The following is a 19,024-nucleotide window of genomic DNA, read 5'->3' on the forward strand; positions in this document are numbered from 1 at the left end:
TTTTTAAAAATAATATTTGTTTGGCTGTGCTGGGTCTTAGTTGCAGTACATGGGATCTAGTTCCTGATCAGGGATCAAACCTGGGCCCCCTGCACTGCGTGTGGAGTCTTAGCCACTGGACCACCAGGGAAGTCCTGAAGCTCTGATTTTTGTTGTAATGAGAGGCTCTGATTGTCCAAAATGACCCTAGGGAGAACTGTCTCAAGGATTGATTTCACAAGCGGTGAAGATGACAGGCTCCTTTTTGTAGAGGCCATAGTCCTGGGAGAACAGCAAGTAAAGGACTAACACATACACATGGGTATAGAATGGCTAAAATCATGCTTTGAATCCAATGAACGCATTCCCAGCTACAGCTATTTTTGTTTTTGTAGGGTACAGTTTGCTGTGGGTTCTTACTGAATGACACATCCCATTATTTAGAGGAAGGTCTAGTTGTTAAAAAAAAAAAAATCAAAATTTTATTGCCATGTCTATCTTGTACAGTGAATTTTTTCATATTCCTTTTATAAAACCTTATAGAGATAGAGTTCACATACCCTTAGTACACATGCATGCACACGTCACCCAGTGAACGTTCAATTCAGTGGCTTTTGTTATTTTACTCTTTCACATTCTTGTCCATGCTAAGTGGCTACTGTGGGTGTGATGCTCTCTTCAGCACCAGCTAGAGCCGTTTCCATGACTGCCAAATCAAGCAGGTAGAGTGGCATCATCGTGCACATTTCAGACAGCCCAGGACTAGATGGGGGCTGGGCATGGAGCACACAGTGTTCAGAGATCCCATGCTATCTCAGGTTCCTGGGGGTCCCTTAGAAGAGAGTACGCTGCCATCCCCGAGTCCCAGACTTTGCCCCCCTTTTTAAAATGGAAGAGGCAGTCTGTAGGTTTTGGCCTTCATGTTTACTCTGGGGAGGAAAATTTTTTTTTTTTTTAGTTTTAAAAAATCCTCAGTAATGAAATATCATGCTCCATATCTTGGAAAGAAAAGGTGTTTGGATGAAGGGGAAGGAGGACTAGAGTTTGATTTCAAATGTTTCAACCTGGGTACAAAATGTTTGTCAATCAGCTATTCTGCTGAGTGCATTAAAACAAAAAGTTTTTTTTTTTTTTTTTTTAACACTTTTCAGTCCCTCATTGCAAATCCTTGTTGAAAGTTTAGGAAATTCTTCTAAAGGTTTAAAACTTTTCCACCTTGCTTTTTGTTTTATTTATTTATTTATGCATTATTCCCCCCCTTGTTCAGTAGTTGAAAAATTGAAATATGCAAGTTTGAGTGCTTCCTGTGATGTCTATAAATTTTACCTTCATAAACATTTTAAAAATTAGGTAGAAGAGGTGATATTGTCATTATTTTGTAAGAAACTAAAGCATCCCAGAGGTTTTTGACTTGCTAGTAGTTTCAGAACTTGTTAGTTGCTGGATTGAGAGAGACCCTGGATTCCTGATTCTGCTTCCAACTCTTCCACCAGATCAACCTTGCAGTGGAACATAAATCAGTATACTGAGAGATGTTTTCAGGTGTTCTGTATTAGTTTCTTGTTGCTTCTGTAATAAATTATCATGAATTTATAGCAGCTGAAAGCAACACAAATCATCTTACAGTCCTGGAGACCCAAAGTCCTAAAATCAAGGTGTCAGCAGGCTGCATTTCTTCTGGAGGATTTAGGGGAGAATCCATTTCCTTGTCTTTTCCGGCGTCTAGAGCCTGCTCACATTTCTTGACTCCTGGCCCCTTCATCTGCTAAGCCAGCAACATAGCATCTTTGTAACCAATATTGGGGTCCAGCTGCTCCCCACTCAAAAGCCAGTAAAGAGGCAAGCTTGGTCATTATGTAGTTAACGTCTTCCACCTGATGGGGGTTTCAGTCTCTGCAAGACAGCTCACAGGATACAGCCCAGAATATTATCTATAGCCCTTGAGAAGGAAATAAATGTCCTTAACTGTGCTTAATGACTCAACCGTTGTTGTCTTGTTGGGCTGTTTACCTTTGTTTAGGCGTTTTCTCACTTCTCTAATTAAACTTGCTCTTTGGCTAGTTTCTCCACAGACAAAAGGCAGATGGAGGACCATAGGGTCCTGCTCCTTTTCATCTTTACCTCTCTCTCTAACTTCTGCTTTCATTGTCACATCTCCTTCTCTGGCTTCTGTCCCTTCTGCCTCCTTCTTATATGAAAGACCTTTTGTGATTACATCGTACCCACTGAATGATCCATGATAGTCTCTCCATCTCCAAATCCTTACCCTAATCACATCTGCAAAGTTCCTTTGGTCGTGTAAGGTGAATAGTCACAGGTTCCTGGGGTTAGGGCATAGGCATCTTTTGGAAAGCTATCATTCTCACTTCCGTGCAGTCTAAAAAAGTTTGGTGGTAGTACATTTGGGACTTGCCGGACTAAACAGAGTTAAACAGAATTTCTCTGCACTTTAAAAATGGTAACCAAAGCTTCCATTTGTTGCAACTTTAGTATCTGTGAAGCACTTTGCTAAATTTTATGTTGATTATCTCATTTCATTCTCATGACAATACAAAAAGGAGTTCTGTTCCCATTTATCAAATAAACTGAAGTTCAAAGTTAATTCAAACTCACACTGCTAAAAAGTGGCAGAGCTGGGATTCAAACTCAGATCTTTGTGATGCTAGAGCATGAGTCTTGGAGAGTCATTATATCAATGCTTTATTATGGAAAGCAGGGGGTTTAGGATACAGACATTTTCATATTAATTTAACCCAAATCATAGCATCTTGGCTTTACAGGTGGCTCTAGTGGTGAAGGATCTGCCTGCCAATGCAAGAGATGTAAGAGACACAGATTCAATTCCTGGGTAGGGAAGATTCCCTGGAGGAAGGCATGGCAACCCACTTTAGTACTTTTGCCTGGAGAATCCTATGGACAGAGGCGCCTGGTGGGCTACACAGTTCATAGGGTCACAAGGAACTGGACACAACTGAAGTGACTTAGCATGCATAGCATCTTACCAGGCTAGTGTTCTTCAGAGTACTTTCAGTTCAGTTCAGTCGCTCAGTCGTGTCCAACTCTTTGTGACCCCATGAATCACAGCACGCCAGGCCTCCCTGTCCATCACCAACTCCCAGAGTTTACTCAAACTCATGTCCATGGATTTGGTGATGCCATCCAGCCATCTCATCCTCTGTCGTCCCCTTCTCCTCTTGCCCCCAATCCCTCCCAGCATCAGGGTCTTTTCTAATGAGTCAACTCTTCACATGTGGTGGCCAAAGTACTGGAGTTTCAGCTTCAGCATCAGTCCTTCCAATGAACACCCAGGACTGCTCTCCTTTAGGATGGACTGGTTGGATCTCCTTGCAGTCCAAGGGACTCTCAAGAGTCTTCTTCAACACCACAGTTCAAAAGCATCAATTTTTCGGTGCTCAGCTTTTTTCACAGTCCAACTCTCACATTTATACACGACCTCTGGAAAAACCATAGCCTTGACCAGATGGACCTTTGTTGGCAAAGTAATGTCTCTGCTTTTAATATGCTGTCTAGGTTGGTCATAACTTTCCTTCCAAGGAGTAAACGTCTTTTAATTTCATGGCTGCAATCACCATCTGCAGTGATTTTGGAGCCCCCCAAAATAAAGTCTGCCACTGTTTTCACTGTTTCCCCGTCTATTTCCCATGAAGTGTTGGAACCGGATGCCATCATCTTTGTTTTCTGAATGTTGAGCTTTAAGTCAACTTTTTCACTCTCCTCTTTCGCTTTCATCAAGAGGCTTTTTAGTTCCTCTTCACTTTATCCCATAAGGGTGGTGTCAACTGCAGATCTGAGGTTATTGATATTTCTCCCAGCAATCTTGATTCCAGCTTGTGCTTCTTCCAGCCCAGCGTTTCTCATAATGTACTCTGCATATAATTTAAATAAGCAGGTGACAATATGCAGCCTTGACGTACTCCTTTTCCGATTTGGAACCAGTCTGTTGTTCTATGTCCAGTTCTAACTGTTGCTTCCTGACCTGCATACAGGTTTCTCAAGAGGCAGGTCATGTGGTCTGGTATTTCTATCTCTTTCAGAATTTTCCAGTTTATTGTGATCCACACAGTCAAAGGCTTTGGCATAGTCAATAAAGCAGAAGTAGATGTTTTTCTGGAACTCTCTTGCTTTTTCGTGGCCTTCATATCAGTGTTACCCTATAGAACTTTATGTGACGATGGGCATGTTCTGTATCTGTCCTGTCCTGTGTGGGAGCTGCCAGCCACATATGGCTGTTGAGCACTTGAAATGTGGTCAGAGAAACTGAGGGACTGAATTTTAAATTTCATGTGATTTAAATTATAGAAATAATCATGTGCGACTAATGGTTTCCATATTTGATAGCCCAGTCTTTATTCTTTCAATACCTGATGTTTCACTTTAGCCCATGCAGTTACTTTACTTTTGAGCATAATACTGTATTTGATCAAATGTCATTTGAAGAATGGTTGTTGAAAGTTTCTTCAGAAAATGCTCCTATGAAGAATGTGTCTTTGTGGTGGAGGATAATAGTAAAACAGGATTTCAGATGTCTTGGGCAGAGTCAGTGGGAATTTGTAGACCCCTGAGTCCTGTCTTTTTTAAAAATTTTATTTATTTTTTAATTGAAGGATAATTGCCTTACAGAATTTTATTGTTTTCTGTCAAACCTCAACATGAATCAGCCATAGGTATGCATATGTCCCCTCCCTTTTGAACCTCCCTCCCATCTCCCTCCCCATCCACCCCTCTAGGTTGATGCAGAGCCCCTGTGAGTTTCCTGAGCCATAGAGCAAATTCCCATTGCCTATCTATTTTACATATGGCAATGTAAGTTTCCATGTTACTCTTTCATACATCTCACCCTCTCCTCTCCTCTCCCCCTGTCTGTAAGTCTGTTCTCTATGTCAGTTTCTCCATCGCTGACCTGTAAATAAATTCTGGAAGACAGTATGGAGATTTCTTTAAAAACTAGGAATAAAACCACCATATGACCCAGCAATCCCACTTTTAGGCATATACCCTGAGGAAACCAAAATTGAAAAAACACATGCATCCCATTGTTCATTGCAGTGCTATTTACATTAGCTAGAACATGGAAGCAACCCGGATGTCCATTGACAGATGAATGGATAAAGATGTTGTGGTCCATATACACAATGGAATATTACTCAGCCATAAAACAGAATGCATTTGAGTCAGTTCTAATGAGGTGGATGAACCTAGAACCTATTATACAGACTGAAATAAGTCAAAGAAAATAAATATTGTATTCTAAGCATATATATGGAATCTAGAAAAATGGTTTCTGTCTTTGATAGAACTACCTGGGGAACTGGTTAGCTGACAGTTTTCCCTAAAGATGGATGTCCTAGTGGAAGAACTCTTCAGTCATTCAACAAAAAACTGTGAAAATAGTCTAGAAACTGTGGGAGAATCAAGGACATAGGAAGGTCCTGTCCAGCCTTTGAAACAGCTCTGGGGAAACAGCATGCACTTTGGTGAAAAGACCATCTGTAATGTTAGTGTGCTTAATGCTTAGTCGCTCAGTCGTGTCTGACTCCTCGAGACCCCATGGACTGTAGCCCAGCAGGCTCCTCTGTCCATGGAATTTTCCAGGCAAGAATACTGGAGTGGGTTGCCATTTCCTGTAATGCTACATAAGACTGTATCAGCGGAAACGCTGTAAAGAAAGTACTGAGTTAATGTTACGGCCAGTGATGTTCGTATTTATTTGGCTGTGGAAATCATCTTTTCAGGTGAGATCACAGGCAGAAGCTCAGTAACTGTGACAACGGGAGAGCTGCCCTGGGACTTGGTGGCCCAGGGTTAAAACTCTGTGCTGTCACTGCTGAGGTCCTGGGTTCAGTTCCTGGTCAGGGAACTAAGATCCCACACACTAAGCCACATGACAGAAAGCAAGCAAAAAACGCTGTCCTATGTGAAGCAAGTGTTGGGTGGAATCATGGTCCTGTTTTCTGCGGCCCTCCCCTCATTTACGGCTGTGGCCCTTGGGGTGCCTCCCGGAAACTCCAGGGCGGTGGGCCCCAGGCTTTTTGGCACCAGGGACTGATTTTGTGAAAGACAGTTTTTCCATGGACCGAGCATGGGTGGGGGATGGTTTTGGGATGATTCAAGCCCATTATGTTTATTGTTCACTTTTTTCCTTATTTAATGCTGCTGCTGATCTGATAAGAGGTCCTCTGCCTGGAAGTTGGGGATCCTGCTCTAGGAGATGTAAGTCACTGACAGAGTCTAGAAAAGAGTTTAAAAGCTCAGAGGCAGGAGTGTTCCTGGGTTTCTGAGGGAATGCTGCATAGAAAGGTGAACTATGATACTTCCCAGGTGCGTCTATATACATATTTTCAAATACATTTTCTACACACACACGCACACACATATTTTGGTGGGAAAGAAAGGCCTTTGTTACTCTTAAACAGAAATGTGATATAATTATATGCTTCTGTCCTCTGGTACACACATATATAATTTTGAAAGGATCCTGCTAGATGCTATTGCTAATTTGCCTTTTCTTTTTATATCATCTCATACGCAGCGGTCTGTTGTTACCTGATCTGCATCTTTAAAATGGTAGCTGAACATTCTCTCTTGTGTTTGTGCAGAGCGGAGGACAGGTAGGGGAGAAGGGGCGTCCTTAGGATCTCGTGTCGCTGATACAAGTCAAGTCCTTGCCAACATCCTTGGGTAGATTCTTTACCCAGAACCAGCCATTTTTTCCCCTTTTTCCCCAGAAAGAGCTATCCTTGCGCATAAATGTCAGATGACACTGGAGATCAGCGTGCTAGGCTGTGTGTGCTGTGCTCAGTCGCTTCGTCCAGTCTGGCTCCCTGCAACTCTATGGACTGCAGAGATCAGTGAATTGGCTTTAAATCTTGCTGCCGAAGTGTGCATTTCTTGTGTTATATGGGTACAGGGGTGGCCTGGATAACTGAATCAGCTTGAGTCTTTGAGTTCTTTATAGCATCTGTTTCAAGGTCTCATCTCACCCAATCTGTTTTTTTTTTCCACCTGCAGTACTTTATTATTTTTAATTTGTTTTTTCTTTTTAAAGTTATTTTTAATTGGAGGATAATTGCTTTACAGAATCGTGTTGGTTTCTGCCATGTATCAACATGAGTTAGCCATAGGTATACTTATGTCCCCTCCCTCTTGGAGCTCCCTCTCACCCCTTCCCACCCCTCTAGATTGTCACACAGCACTGGTTTGAACTCCCTGAGTCATGCAGTAAATTCCCGCTGGCTATCTGTTTTACATATGGTAACATACATGTTTCCGTGCTGTGCTCTCAGTTCATCCCACTCTGTCCTTCCCACCTTGTGTCCACAAGTCTGTTCTCTATGCCTGCGTCTCCAATGCTGCCCTGCAAACAGGTTCCTCAGTCCCATCTTTCTAGATTCTATATGTATGTGTTAATACATAATTGTCTTTCTGACTTTACTCTGTATAAAAGGCTCTAGGTTTATCCAGCTTATTAGAACCGAGTCAAATGCACTCGTTTTTATGGCAGAGTAATATTCCATTGTGTATATGTACCACAGTTTCTTTATCCATTCATCTGTCAATGGACAGCTAGGTTGCTTCCATGTCCTTGCTATTGTAAATAGTGCTGTGTTGAACTTTGGGGTCCATGTGTCTTTTTCACTTATGGTTTCCTCAGGGTATATGCCAGGTAGTAGGATTGTTGGGTCATATAGTAATTTTATTCCTATATTTTTAAGGAATCTCCATACTGTTCTCCATATCAATTTGTATTCCCACCCACAGTACAAGAGGCTTCCCTTTTCTCCACACCCTCTCCAGCATTTATTGTTTGTATATTTTGTTGATGGTGGCCATTCTAACCAGCATAAGCATTCAATTTCAAGAAGTAATGGATTCAAAAATTATGTGGCTAGTGAGTGATAGGCCTGAAATTGAATCCAGGTAGTCTGACTTTAGCGTTTGTGCTCCAGCGCATTAACTTGTCTCCAAAATAGACTTTCTTTCTGATAACTGTAATAGTAGGTAATGAGTTGTCAAAGTGAATGGAGCAAATGTTAATAAGCACCATCTCTCTTTCTCATATGAGGTGGTTATTTCTCCCTTTATATGGACCAGAACCTAGATATTTCCTCATTGGGATCCCCTCTCAAAAGCAGCCTGCTTCATGTGAAAGTAACTCAGTGGTTTGGTGAACACCTTTCCATAGATGTCTTTATCCAGATTTACAAATAAATGATATATGTATTTGTGATTTCAAATGGGATCCTACTAGATTCCATCATACATGAATCCAGTCTTTCTTTCTCTGTGCTATGTGCAATACCATTGCTTAAAAGACTTTTTTTTACCAGAAGTGTGTGTGTGGAGGTGACCATGGAGAAGATGAGGCTGAACTCTGTTCAAGGTACAATTAATTAATATTATAAAATACCTAATAATAACTTGGCTTTAGCATTAATACTTGATCTATTTCTTGGCATCAGACAAGTTCTTAGTTTTCTTGTCTTTCATGAACAAACACAGTTGATTGTCATAAAGCTTCTACTGAGGCCAGTTTTCATCTTTATTTCATTTTGGCATACTTAATTATGGCTTTTGCTGTATCAGTGGTGTTATATTTGGAACTTATGCTTCTGGCCACCTCCTGCAATTTAGTTTTTCATTTTCCCATTTGTTTTTAATACATTCATGTAATCACTCAATTCCACAACTCTACCAAGCCTGCTGCCTAATCTGAACTACTGATGGGCAGACACTGCCCTCTGTGGACAGCTCAAAACACTGTCAGTTGATGAAGAAAGGAGTGCATTTATTTGTTCTAAAGGTAGTTGTTTTTTTGCCCCCATTTATAGCAACAGGGATGGACCTAGAGATTATCATACTCAGTGAAGTCAGTCAAAGACATATACCATATGATATCACTTATATGTGGAATTTAAAAAAATGATATAAATGAACTTAGTTACAAAACAGAAATAGACTCAAGACATAGAAAACAAACTTAGGGCTGCCAAAGAGGAGAGGGAGGGGGAATAAACTAGGAGTTTAGGATTAGCAGATACACCAACAAGGACCTACTGTATAGCACAGGGAGCTATACTCACTATTTTGTAATAACCTATAAGAGAAAAGAATCTGAAAAAGATTTATATATATATAGTATGTATACATAAAACAATCACTTTATACACCTGAAACTAGCACAACATTGTGAATCAACTATGCTTCAATAAAAAAAAAAATAAAAGTAGTTTGTAGGCATCAGTGACTAACATACAAAATAAAAGTTGAATGAAGTTTAGGGACTATTGTTGAATGGGACATGGATGAAAATTACCTTAGCATAAGCATATTTGAGTGTACACAAGGAAAACGAACACAGAAATAAAAAATGGTTACAGATGCCCATGAGAGGAGGTATACAGTGTTCTAAATTGTGGCTTGAGGTCCAGCTGCTTGGGTACTGCTTTTGAACCCATTAGAAATGCAGAATCCCAGGTCCCACCCCAAACTCTCATATCGGAGTCTGCATTTAACAGGGACTTGGGATGACTCATCCACATGGTGAAGCATGAGAACCTCTGGTGTACAGCGTAGCAGATGTTTGGTCCATGGATTTGAGATGTAGGTAGAACTGAGTTGGATTCCCAGCTCTGCCACTTATTACCTGTGTGAACTTAAGCAGGTGACATTTCTGTGCCTCCGTTTCCTTATCTGTAAATAGGAAGTATAACCAGTACATCCCTCACAGGATTATTGTCAGGCAACCGTCACCAGCAACATCACCACCATCATCACTAAGGATTAATGAGGGCTCACCCTACCCTAGGTGCTGTTACTAACACTTGTTACTAATTTGTGAATGGGATGGGGGAAGGCTGCTTGCCTGGCAAAGGGTAAGTCTCATCAAATCTTAAAACCTGATGGGTTGTGATTGTTATGATCAGTCTAAAGCATGGTCTTTAGCAAGTGGGATAGAATGGCATTCCTCAGCTGAAGAACTGAAGGTTGTGGATTTGGGGAGTGGAGGTGGGTGCTGGCCCTGCTAGGGTGTTCAGGACCAAACTCTGAACATCTGACCCCAGCTTTTCATTAGTGATGTAAAAAGGATTATTTGGGGTAAAATTTTCTGTTTTTGTTCAGTCACTGAGTCATGTCCAACTCTTTGCAACCCATGGACTGCAGCATGCCAGGCTCCCCTTAATACACCATCTCTTAGAGTTTGCTGAAACTCATGTCCATCGAGTCGGTGATGCCATCCAACCACCTCATCCTCTGTCGTCCCCTTCTCCTCCTGCCTTCAATCTTTCCCAGCATTAGGGTCTTTTCCAGTGAGTTGGCTCTTCGCATCAGGTGGCCGAAGCATTGGAATTTCAGCTTCAGCATCAGTCCTTCTAATGAATATTCTGGACTGATTTCCTTTAGGATTGACGGGTTTGATCTCCTTGCTGTCCAAGGGACTCTCAAGAATCTTCTCTAACTCCACAATTTAAAAGCATCAATTCATTGGTGCTCTGCCTTCTTTATGGTTCAACTCTCACATTCTTAATGACTCAGTTTTCTGAGTATTTGCTTAGTCTAGGAAGCAGCAGGAGAACTGGTGTTTAAAACAGTGGTTCTCAGACTTTTTGGTCTGAGAGGACCTCTTTATCCTTTAAAAATTATTGAGAACACCATAGAGCTTTTTGTTTATGTGATTATATCTATTGATATTGACCTTATTAGAAACTAAAGCTGAGAAAATTTTATTTATTTATTTTTTTTTGAGAAAATATTTTTTTGAGGGGACTTCCTTGGTGGTCCAATGGTTAAGACTCTGTGCTTCCACAGGGGCACCGTTTTGATACCTGGGTAGAGCAAAAAAATTTTGTCTTTTTTTTTTATGATTTATTTTTCTGTTTTATTATTATTATTATTATTGCACATTTCAGTGCTCTCTCTCATTCATCCATTTCTGTTTCTTGTAAACTGCCTAGTTAGGGAAATTCCTACCTAAACTTCTTGATTTTGATAGCATTCCATGTAAGAAAATTTTAAAATATCAATTCATGAGAAGACAGCTTGGTCATTTGTCGTCGCTGACCCTGCTACGCGCCTCTGGGTTCCTCTACCTCATCGTCGATGTGGCCCTAATGGTGCGGCAGGCTGTGAATTCCTAGAGCGCTGGAGTGAATTTAAGAAGATTTTGTCCACGTGTATGGCATAGAAGATGAATTCGTCCTCCTCCACCATGAATGAGGAACCTGATGCTCTCTCTGTAGTTAACCAGCTCCGAGACCTAGCCGCAGATCCTTTAAACCGACGAGCCATTGTCCAGGATCAGGGATGTCTGCCTGGCCTTATTTTATTTATGGACCATCCCAACCCCCCTGTCGTCCACTCAGCTTTGCTCGCTCTTCGATACTTGGCAGAGTGCCGTGCCAACAGAGAAAAGATGAAAGGAGAGCTGGGAATGATGTTAAGCTTGCAAAATATTATACAGAAGTCTACAACTCCAGGGGAAACAAAACTGCTGGCCTCTAAAATCTATGACATTCTTCAATCTTCCTCTATGGCAGATGGGGATAGTTTCAGGGAAATGAATTCACGTCGAAGGAAAGCTCAGTTTTTCCTGGGAACTACAAACAAACGTGCCAAAACAGTGGTTTTGCATATAGATGGTCTTGATGATACGTCCCGGAGAAACCTGTGTGAAGAGGCCTTGTTAAAAATTAAAGGTGTTATTAGCTTTACTTTTCAAATGGCCGTTCAGAGATGTGTGGTACGAATCCGTTCAGACCTTAAAGCAGAGGCGTTGGCATCAGCAATAGCATCAACCAAGGTTATGAAGGCTCAGCAGGTTGTGAAGAGCGAGAGTGGAGAAGAGATGCTGGTCCCATTCCAGGACACGCCTGTGGAGGTAGAACAGAACACGGAGCTGCCTGACTGCCTGCCCGAGGATGAGAGTCCCACGAAGGAGCAGGACAAGGCGGTGTCCCGGGTGGGCTCCCGCCCGGAGGGTGGAGCTAGCTGGCTGAGCACAGCTGCAAACCTTTTATCCAGGTCATTCTACTGGTGACTTCCCTTTGGGGCTCAAGGACTGTATAAGCGAACAAGGGGCCAGTTTTCCATTGTCGTGGTGAACTGTCAAGTGCAATTTGCAATAACTTATCATGAAAAGTTTCTAGATCCCATGATTGAGAATGCTGCATTTTACATTCTACCGGACATTTTACCCCCCTAAGTGGTAAAAGGGACAGAGGCGACAGGTGGAGTTGCTTTGATGATGAAGGTATTTTGGTTTTGTAGTCCTTTGTTTAATTGCCTCACTTAAAAAAGAAAAAGGGTCCACTGTTAAACCAAACATGTATTGTGCAGCTTTACATTTTATTTGACATGAAGCACGTGATTAGGAAAACTCATTTTCTCAAGCTTCAGGACCTAGAAGATAATTTTTTTTTTTTTTTTAAGCTCAAGTTGTGCATGACGTACTGAACACTTTTCTCTGCCTTTTCTCGTGAAAGATATTTGCTTTGGTACTCTTCACTGAAAGTGGAAAGCATTTCTCGTTATTCCCCTTTTGTGACTTTTTTAAATTTTGCCAACCATGTTTATGGACAAGACGTTACCAATGACATTTTGTGAATTAAAACATATTCTTTGGAACGTAGCAGTCCCCCTAAGACTACAACTCTATGAAAACTTTGCAGTCTTACTTGTTAGAAGTTTTTGAAGGTTAACACAAAATCAGTCGAGAAGGGAACGTGTATCAGCAAAGTGTTAGTGGAGACTATTTGAATGGGCCCAAATGTGGTTCTAGTTGAGTACTTCCTGCTCAGTCTGGTTTATATCAGCTTTTGAGAATGATGTCCACCCTAATATTGGGAGTGACTATGAATGGTTTCTAGGCCTTACTTTGTGATTACACACTATCCCCTGCTAGGGGGGTAAAAAATTAGCAAAGAACTGACAGACTTGAAAAAAGAAAAATGGAATGTCTATAATGCCATAGTGCTACTTGGTAGAGTCCAACCTTAACATGACTTGTTTGGCAGATGCCTGTTCGGTAGGTGTTTCCTTATATTGCCTTTTGTGAATTTATTATGAACATGCAGTTTCTATTGAATGAAAAGAAAAAAGACTCCAGTTATTGCTTATAAAGAAATAAAGCCAGCATTTGTCCGTCCACTAGGTTCTTATGTTCAGCCAGGGGGAAAAAAAAAACAAACAGCACTTCAGTGAAGGTAAGATAAATAAATACAAATATATATATACATATATATATTTTTGGTAGATAAGAGCTAATTACATATATGTAACGCTTTAATAAATTTCTAAAAATACTTGGCAACTAAAAATTTTCTTTGGGAAAGCCCACTGACGCCAGATAAATTTTAATGCCAATATGATTAAAAACTGAAGGAGGAATAGGAGGAAACTGAAAACTTTTTTTCATTCACGTTATAGCGCTGCTATTTTACTACTTGGAGAATGTGATGTGAAAATTGGACCCTGGAGGGTGTCCTTGCATTTTCATTGCTTCTCTTTCAGAGAAAAAACTAAAAGCATCCAGTGTCATTGGAGAAAAAATTGTAAAATAGTTCACCAACAAGAATCTCGAGTTTAGGAATATTGGAGGGAGGGGTGTTGAGAGTATGGAGAGTGATTACTTTTTTCATCTGGGCTCTGAGTTCAGGTGATGCACACAACTGAAAATATAAGCTTTCAGGGCATGTATTGCTCTAAATGCATATTACATCTTGCTGCCAGACCAGATGTTTTAAAAAAACACACAACAAAACCACCTCCTTTCTATAGCCATTGAAACAAAGTTTACTGTTCTAACCAGTTTGGATTTTATTTTGCATTGCCACACATCTGCTTCTTTAAGAAACAACATCCCTTTGGTAGTAATGGTTCAGCACAAGTAGGTATTACAGCTTGATGTGTGTGTTCTAATTCTCAGTGTTCTTTGATTCCAGGTCTTATAGAGCAGTTAAGGCAACTGTAATGGCATTTTTTGGAAATATGCTGTAAAATAATAAAAGGTGACATAATTAAAAAAAAATCAATTCATTTAAAAGAAACTGTAATCAACCCAGTACATGTTAACGTTAAGCAATAGTTTTATAAGAAATATATTTTATAAAACAAAAAAATATACTTCCTTGATGGCCTGCCTGTTAGGATTCTGCCGGAGCCTGGGTTCAGTCCCTGGTTGGGGAACTGAGATCCTGTAAGTGGTGTGGCATGGCCACAATAAAAAGGAAAAATTAGTGAGAAGAGTGGTGGTTTTCTACATTTTTGCAAATCTCCTTAAAGCCTGGCTTAATAGAATGAAACTGGATTCTCCTGTCTGCTTTTGCATTCGGTCTGTGGAAGTATCCCTCATCTTGTGGCCTCTAGAAAACTCCACTGTATACTCAGGAGCAAATGAGAGTCAAAAAGGCACATAATATTTTAGTATTACTAAAAATTAGTTTTGATCTTGTAGATCCCCTGATAGGGTCTCAGGGAATCCCAGGAAACTGGAAATTTAAGAGATGAAAGTACACTCATTACAAGCAAATACATGTAGTTGAAGTATTTATTCTTCTACGTTAATTAAGTGCTTTATAGAGCCAGAGCTCTGCTGGGACCCCATGATAAACTTGAAATGCATTAAAGAGAATTTCTGCAAGATTTATAATGCTCCATTTTTGCTAATTCGGATTGGTCTTACACACCTGTGGGTTTTGTCGCATTTCCACAGGAGTTTTTGATTAGGGGCACTTGGCAATTACCCCTAGACTTCCAGTTCAGCTGCAGAAAAATATTTGTTTTAACATTCTGTATTCTTTGGCTGTTGCTGCTGCAAGTTGGAAATTGGTGATTAACTTACAGGGTATGAACAAAGCATTGCTCTCTTGTCACATTTTATCTTTAGAAAGAAGAGAATAGTGGTAAAAATAGAGCAGAAATCTCTTTAGTTGAATATATGACTTTCAAAATAGAGCTCTTGTTAAGTACATCAGGCTGGTTTGCTGTATGTCCTTAGTCTCTCAGTCGTGTCTGACCCTGTGACTGCATGGACTGTAGCCCGCCAGGCTCCTCTGTCCACGGGGATTCTCCAGGCAAGAATACTGGAGTGGGTTGCCATGCCCTCCTCCAGGGGATCTTTCCAACTCAGGTCTCCCGCATTGCAGGCAAATTCTTCACCACCTGAGCCACCAGGGAAGCCCACATCAGGTTGGAGCTGGTTATAAAATCTGCGTGCAGACTGGGGCTACCCCATGAGGCAGCGGCTTTCCCTCTTGGAGTGTTGCACTTGGCAGTAGCTCAGTGACTAAGAGCCCCTTGTTTTGTTTTGACCCCAGTGATGGGTATTGTGAGCACCATGTCATGACAAGAATTCAGTCTTTGGGATGACTAAGTTCAGTGTAGCTCACAGAAGCCTCAGGATGAAATTAATTGGGCCTGAATCAACCAGTCCATTCTAAAGGAGATCAGTCCTGGCTGTTCATTGGAAGGACTGATGCTGAAGCTGAAACTCCAACACCTTGCCCACCTCATGGGAAGAGTTGGCTCATTGGACAACACCCTGATGCTGGGAGGGATTGGGGGCAGGAGAAGAAGGGGACGACAGAGGATGAGATGGTTGGATGGCATCACCGACTCAATGGGCATGAATTTGAGTAAACTCTCGGAGTGGGTGATGGACAGGGAGGCCTGGCGTGCTGCGATTCATGGGGTCACAAATAGTCGGACACGACTGAGCGACTGAACTGAACTGAATCATATTCAGGAATGTGGTGGAAAATGATTCAATATGCTGTTTTGGAGGAAAAAATTAAAGCTTTGTTATGTAAGTGAAGTAATTCTGAATTCCATTCACAAATTATACTATAATGAGATTTGTGTTTGATGTTTGACATTCTTGACACTTTTCAAATGATGGTCTATGAAAACAAAATCCAGTTTGCATTTCTTAAATACATATCATCTGATGCTGGGAGGAGATGAGGAATTTTTGTTTTGATATTGATAAAGAATTTTGGTTTTTGAGTGGCTGACCTATTTGCAGACGATCAACAGGCTGGAATAATTTGGCAGTTTAGTGAAGTTGCATGGAATGGTCAGAAGAGGGCGAGAGACAGTTGCTGATGCTAACGCCAAGGAGGTATATAGCCTGTGCGAACTCAGATACCTAGATGATGAGGGTGGTGATGTTAATGAGCTGGAGAGGGGTTCCAGGTCAGAAAGCATAAGCTTGCAGTTAGTTCTAGCTGATGGTTATTTTGTGAAAGAAGCCCTCATGTTGCCAGTTCTGATTTTTCAGGAGTAAAAAGCATTCCAGGTTTCTCCCTAAAATTTTCTGACTTAAAAAGATAGTTTAATTTAAACTATCATCACTCAGTGATGATATAAAGCATCATTCAGGCCAAACAAAAAAAGTCATATTAAAAAAAAAAGTCATATTAGTGGGCTGAACTTGTCCTGTGGTCTGCCAAGAATCTCAGGATTATATCAATACATGGCCCGGATTTATTCTTCTCTTTTTCTTAAAGGACATTTCCATAGTATTTCTTTAAAAGAGGGAAGAGTAGAGTATAGACAATAAAAGTAGACTGGGTTTAATATTTTAGTGGAAAGTCATGCCGCTTCCACTGGGATTAAAATTTCAAGGTGAATAATACATTTTTGTTATGGAATTCTGATAGGAGTTGGCTTGCTTGTTAAGCAGTCTCCTTCAAGTAATAAATTAAGTATTAAAAATAAAAACATATTAACACATACTTACAGTAAGTCTACTGCTACAATCCAGATTTTGTGGGATTGTTGAACTTCTAAACACTCCACCTTGTTTCCCTATAACCGCTTCTGTATTTGTGAGGATGGTGTCTTATTTTTAACATGGGATGGAGTGAGCCTCTGGCTGGTGCCTCACAGCCTGCCCTCCACTGTTAGTCTCCTGAGAGCTCTGTCTGCATTTTCTCCGGCATCCTCCCACGTTGTTCTTCGTAATTTTCCTCAGCAGGCAACCAGCGTCATCTTCTGAAAACTCAAATTTGATTAAGTTTTTCCTGCCTCGGCATTCTTTCTTGTACTCTTATAATCCTCCAGAGCCCTCCTATTGCTCCTTAGGTTAAAGATAGACCTCTCCATGACTATTTCTCCCGTTTTATCTCAACCATCTCCTCCTCTTTGCATTCCTGCCACCCTGGCCTTGTAATCACCAAGTTTCCTTCCCCTGGCAGCTTTGAAACAAAGCTATTTTAAACCCCCCAAGAGAGCTTTGCTTAAAGTTACAGTTAAAACTATATGCAACAAGTTCCTTGGAATGGGATGAGAAGCCCTAAGTGAAGGTGGTGTAGGCATAGGAGTTTCAAGCTAGGGTTATTCTCTATCTTTTCATTTAGAGACCTAAAGGAAAAGGACAGAGACTATCGACAAACTGAGAAACATCAAATCTGAGTTAAATCTCTCTGATTATCTTATTAATATAAAGCTGCACTTCTGATTGTTCACTTAGGGGACTTCCCTGGTGGCCCAGTAGTTAAGACTGTGTTTCCAATGCAGGGGGCATGGGTCCAAACCCTGGTCAGGGAACTAGATCCCACATGTCATGAGGTGCAAGCAAGAAAAAAAAGTGGAGTGCCAAGAACTTTCTGGTAATATTCATTGTTTGGGTTGAATAGTTACTTCCTAGGAGTGTAGACCTGTAACTTTGAAACTGCTTGTACATGTAAGTAAAATGGCATTTGTTAACATGTTTGTTGAAGAATATCATTCACTGAATTTGTACACAGACCTTAAGTTGACCGATCTTTTCTAATTAAATCCAAATGATCTATGTACAAAGAAAATCAAACAGAACTGCAACCTCATATCCCCCTCCCTGCTTCCAGTAGTTTGGATCAGCAAGGTCCAATAGCCCTTTGTAAGATGATGGAAATGGTCTCTTTGGCCTGTCCAGTATGAAATGTGGTTGGTGCAACTGAGGAACTGGATAGTTAACTTTATTTTTTATATTTAAAACTTTATTTATTTTTGGCTGTATTGCATCTGTGTGGTTGCACGTGGGCTCTCTAGCTGTGGTTCCTGGGCTGCTTATTGTAGTGACTTCTCTTGTTGCAGAGCGTGGGCTCTAGGGAGCGTGGGCTCCAGTAGTTGGGGCTCATGGGCTTAGTTGCCATGTGGCATATGGAATCTTCCTAGACCAGGGATTGAACCTGTCTCCCCTGCATTGTCAGGCAGATTCTTAACCACTGGACCACCAGGGAAGTCCAGTTCATTTTATTTAATTTTAGTTAAATTGCCACATATGAATATTGGCTACTGCTATGGTCTATATGTTTATGTCCCTCCAAAATTCATATGTTGAAATCCTAACCCCCAAGGTGATGGTGTTAGGAAGTGGAGCGTGTAGGAGGTGATTAGGTCATGAGGGCTGAGGCTTCAAGTGTGGAATTAGTGCCCTTCTCAAAGAAAACCCCCAGAGCTCCCTAGCCCCTTCTGCCATGTCAAGATAGAATCAGTTTATGATTCTCACTTGACCATGCTGCCACCTGATCTTAGACTTCCAGCCTCCAGAACTGGGAGAAAAATATTTCTGTAAGACACCCAGTATGTGGGATTTTGTTATAGTAGCCTGAAAGGACCAAGACAGCTAACAGATATAGACTACTTGGTTGTTACGTGTCTGAAAGACTATCCGCCTTCAGAATTTATTTTTGCAAGTAAAAATACATGGTTGATGGGGCTTCCCTGGTAGTCCAGTGGTTAAGAATCTGCCTGCCAATGCAGGGGACACAGGTTCGGTCACTGGTCCAGGAAGATCCCACATGCAGCAACTACTGAAGCCCATGGGCCTAGAGCATGTGCTCTGCCCCTCGAAAGTAGACCCTGCTCTCAGCAACTAGAGAAAGCCCATGCACAGCAGTGAAGATCCAACTGAGCCAAAAATAAACAAACACATTAAAAAAAAAATAGGTGATTCTAACAGTTGAATTTCAAAGTGCCATGTGAACTCTGTTTTTTCTTGGGATCTATGAACAAGCAGGGTCCCACTGGCTGGGATGTTTTTTTC

At 41.1% G+C, this 19,024-nt stretch overlaps 1 protein-coding gene across 2 annotated transcripts; it reads left to right on the plus strand.

Annotated features, from left to right (window-relative positions):
* The first annotated feature begins 11,045 nt into the window (after positions 1 to 11,045).
* On the plus strand, positions 11,046 to 12,386 carry LOC110124104 (armadillo repeat-containing protein 1-like). 2 transcript variants are annotated; one of them, XM_070465590.1, is made up of 2 exons: positions 11,203 to 11,459; positions 11,650 to 12,386. In XM_070465590.1, exons 1-2 carry the CDS (start codon positions 11,302 to 11,304, stop codon positions 12,032 to 12,034), a joined length of 543 nt encoding a protein of 180 aa, XP_070321691.1. In that variant the 5' UTR covers positions 11,203 to 11,301; the 3' UTR covers positions 12,035 to 12,386. The 2 variants fall into 2 exon arrangements, with proteins under 2 accessions (XP_070321690.1, XP_070321691.1); XM_070465589.1 differs by having other exon boundaries at positions 11,046 to 12,386.
* Positions 12,387 to 19,024: the final 6,638 nt, after the last annotated feature.

Source organism: Odocoileus virginianus, chromosome 3, assembly GCF_023699985.2.
Source record: "Odocoileus virginianus isolate 20LAN1187 ecotype Illinois chromosome 3, Ovbor_1.2, whole genome shotgun sequence".
NCBI classification, from domain to species: domain Eukaryota; kingdom Metazoa; phylum Chordata; class Mammalia; order Artiodactyla; family Cervidae; genus Odocoileus; species Odocoileus virginianus.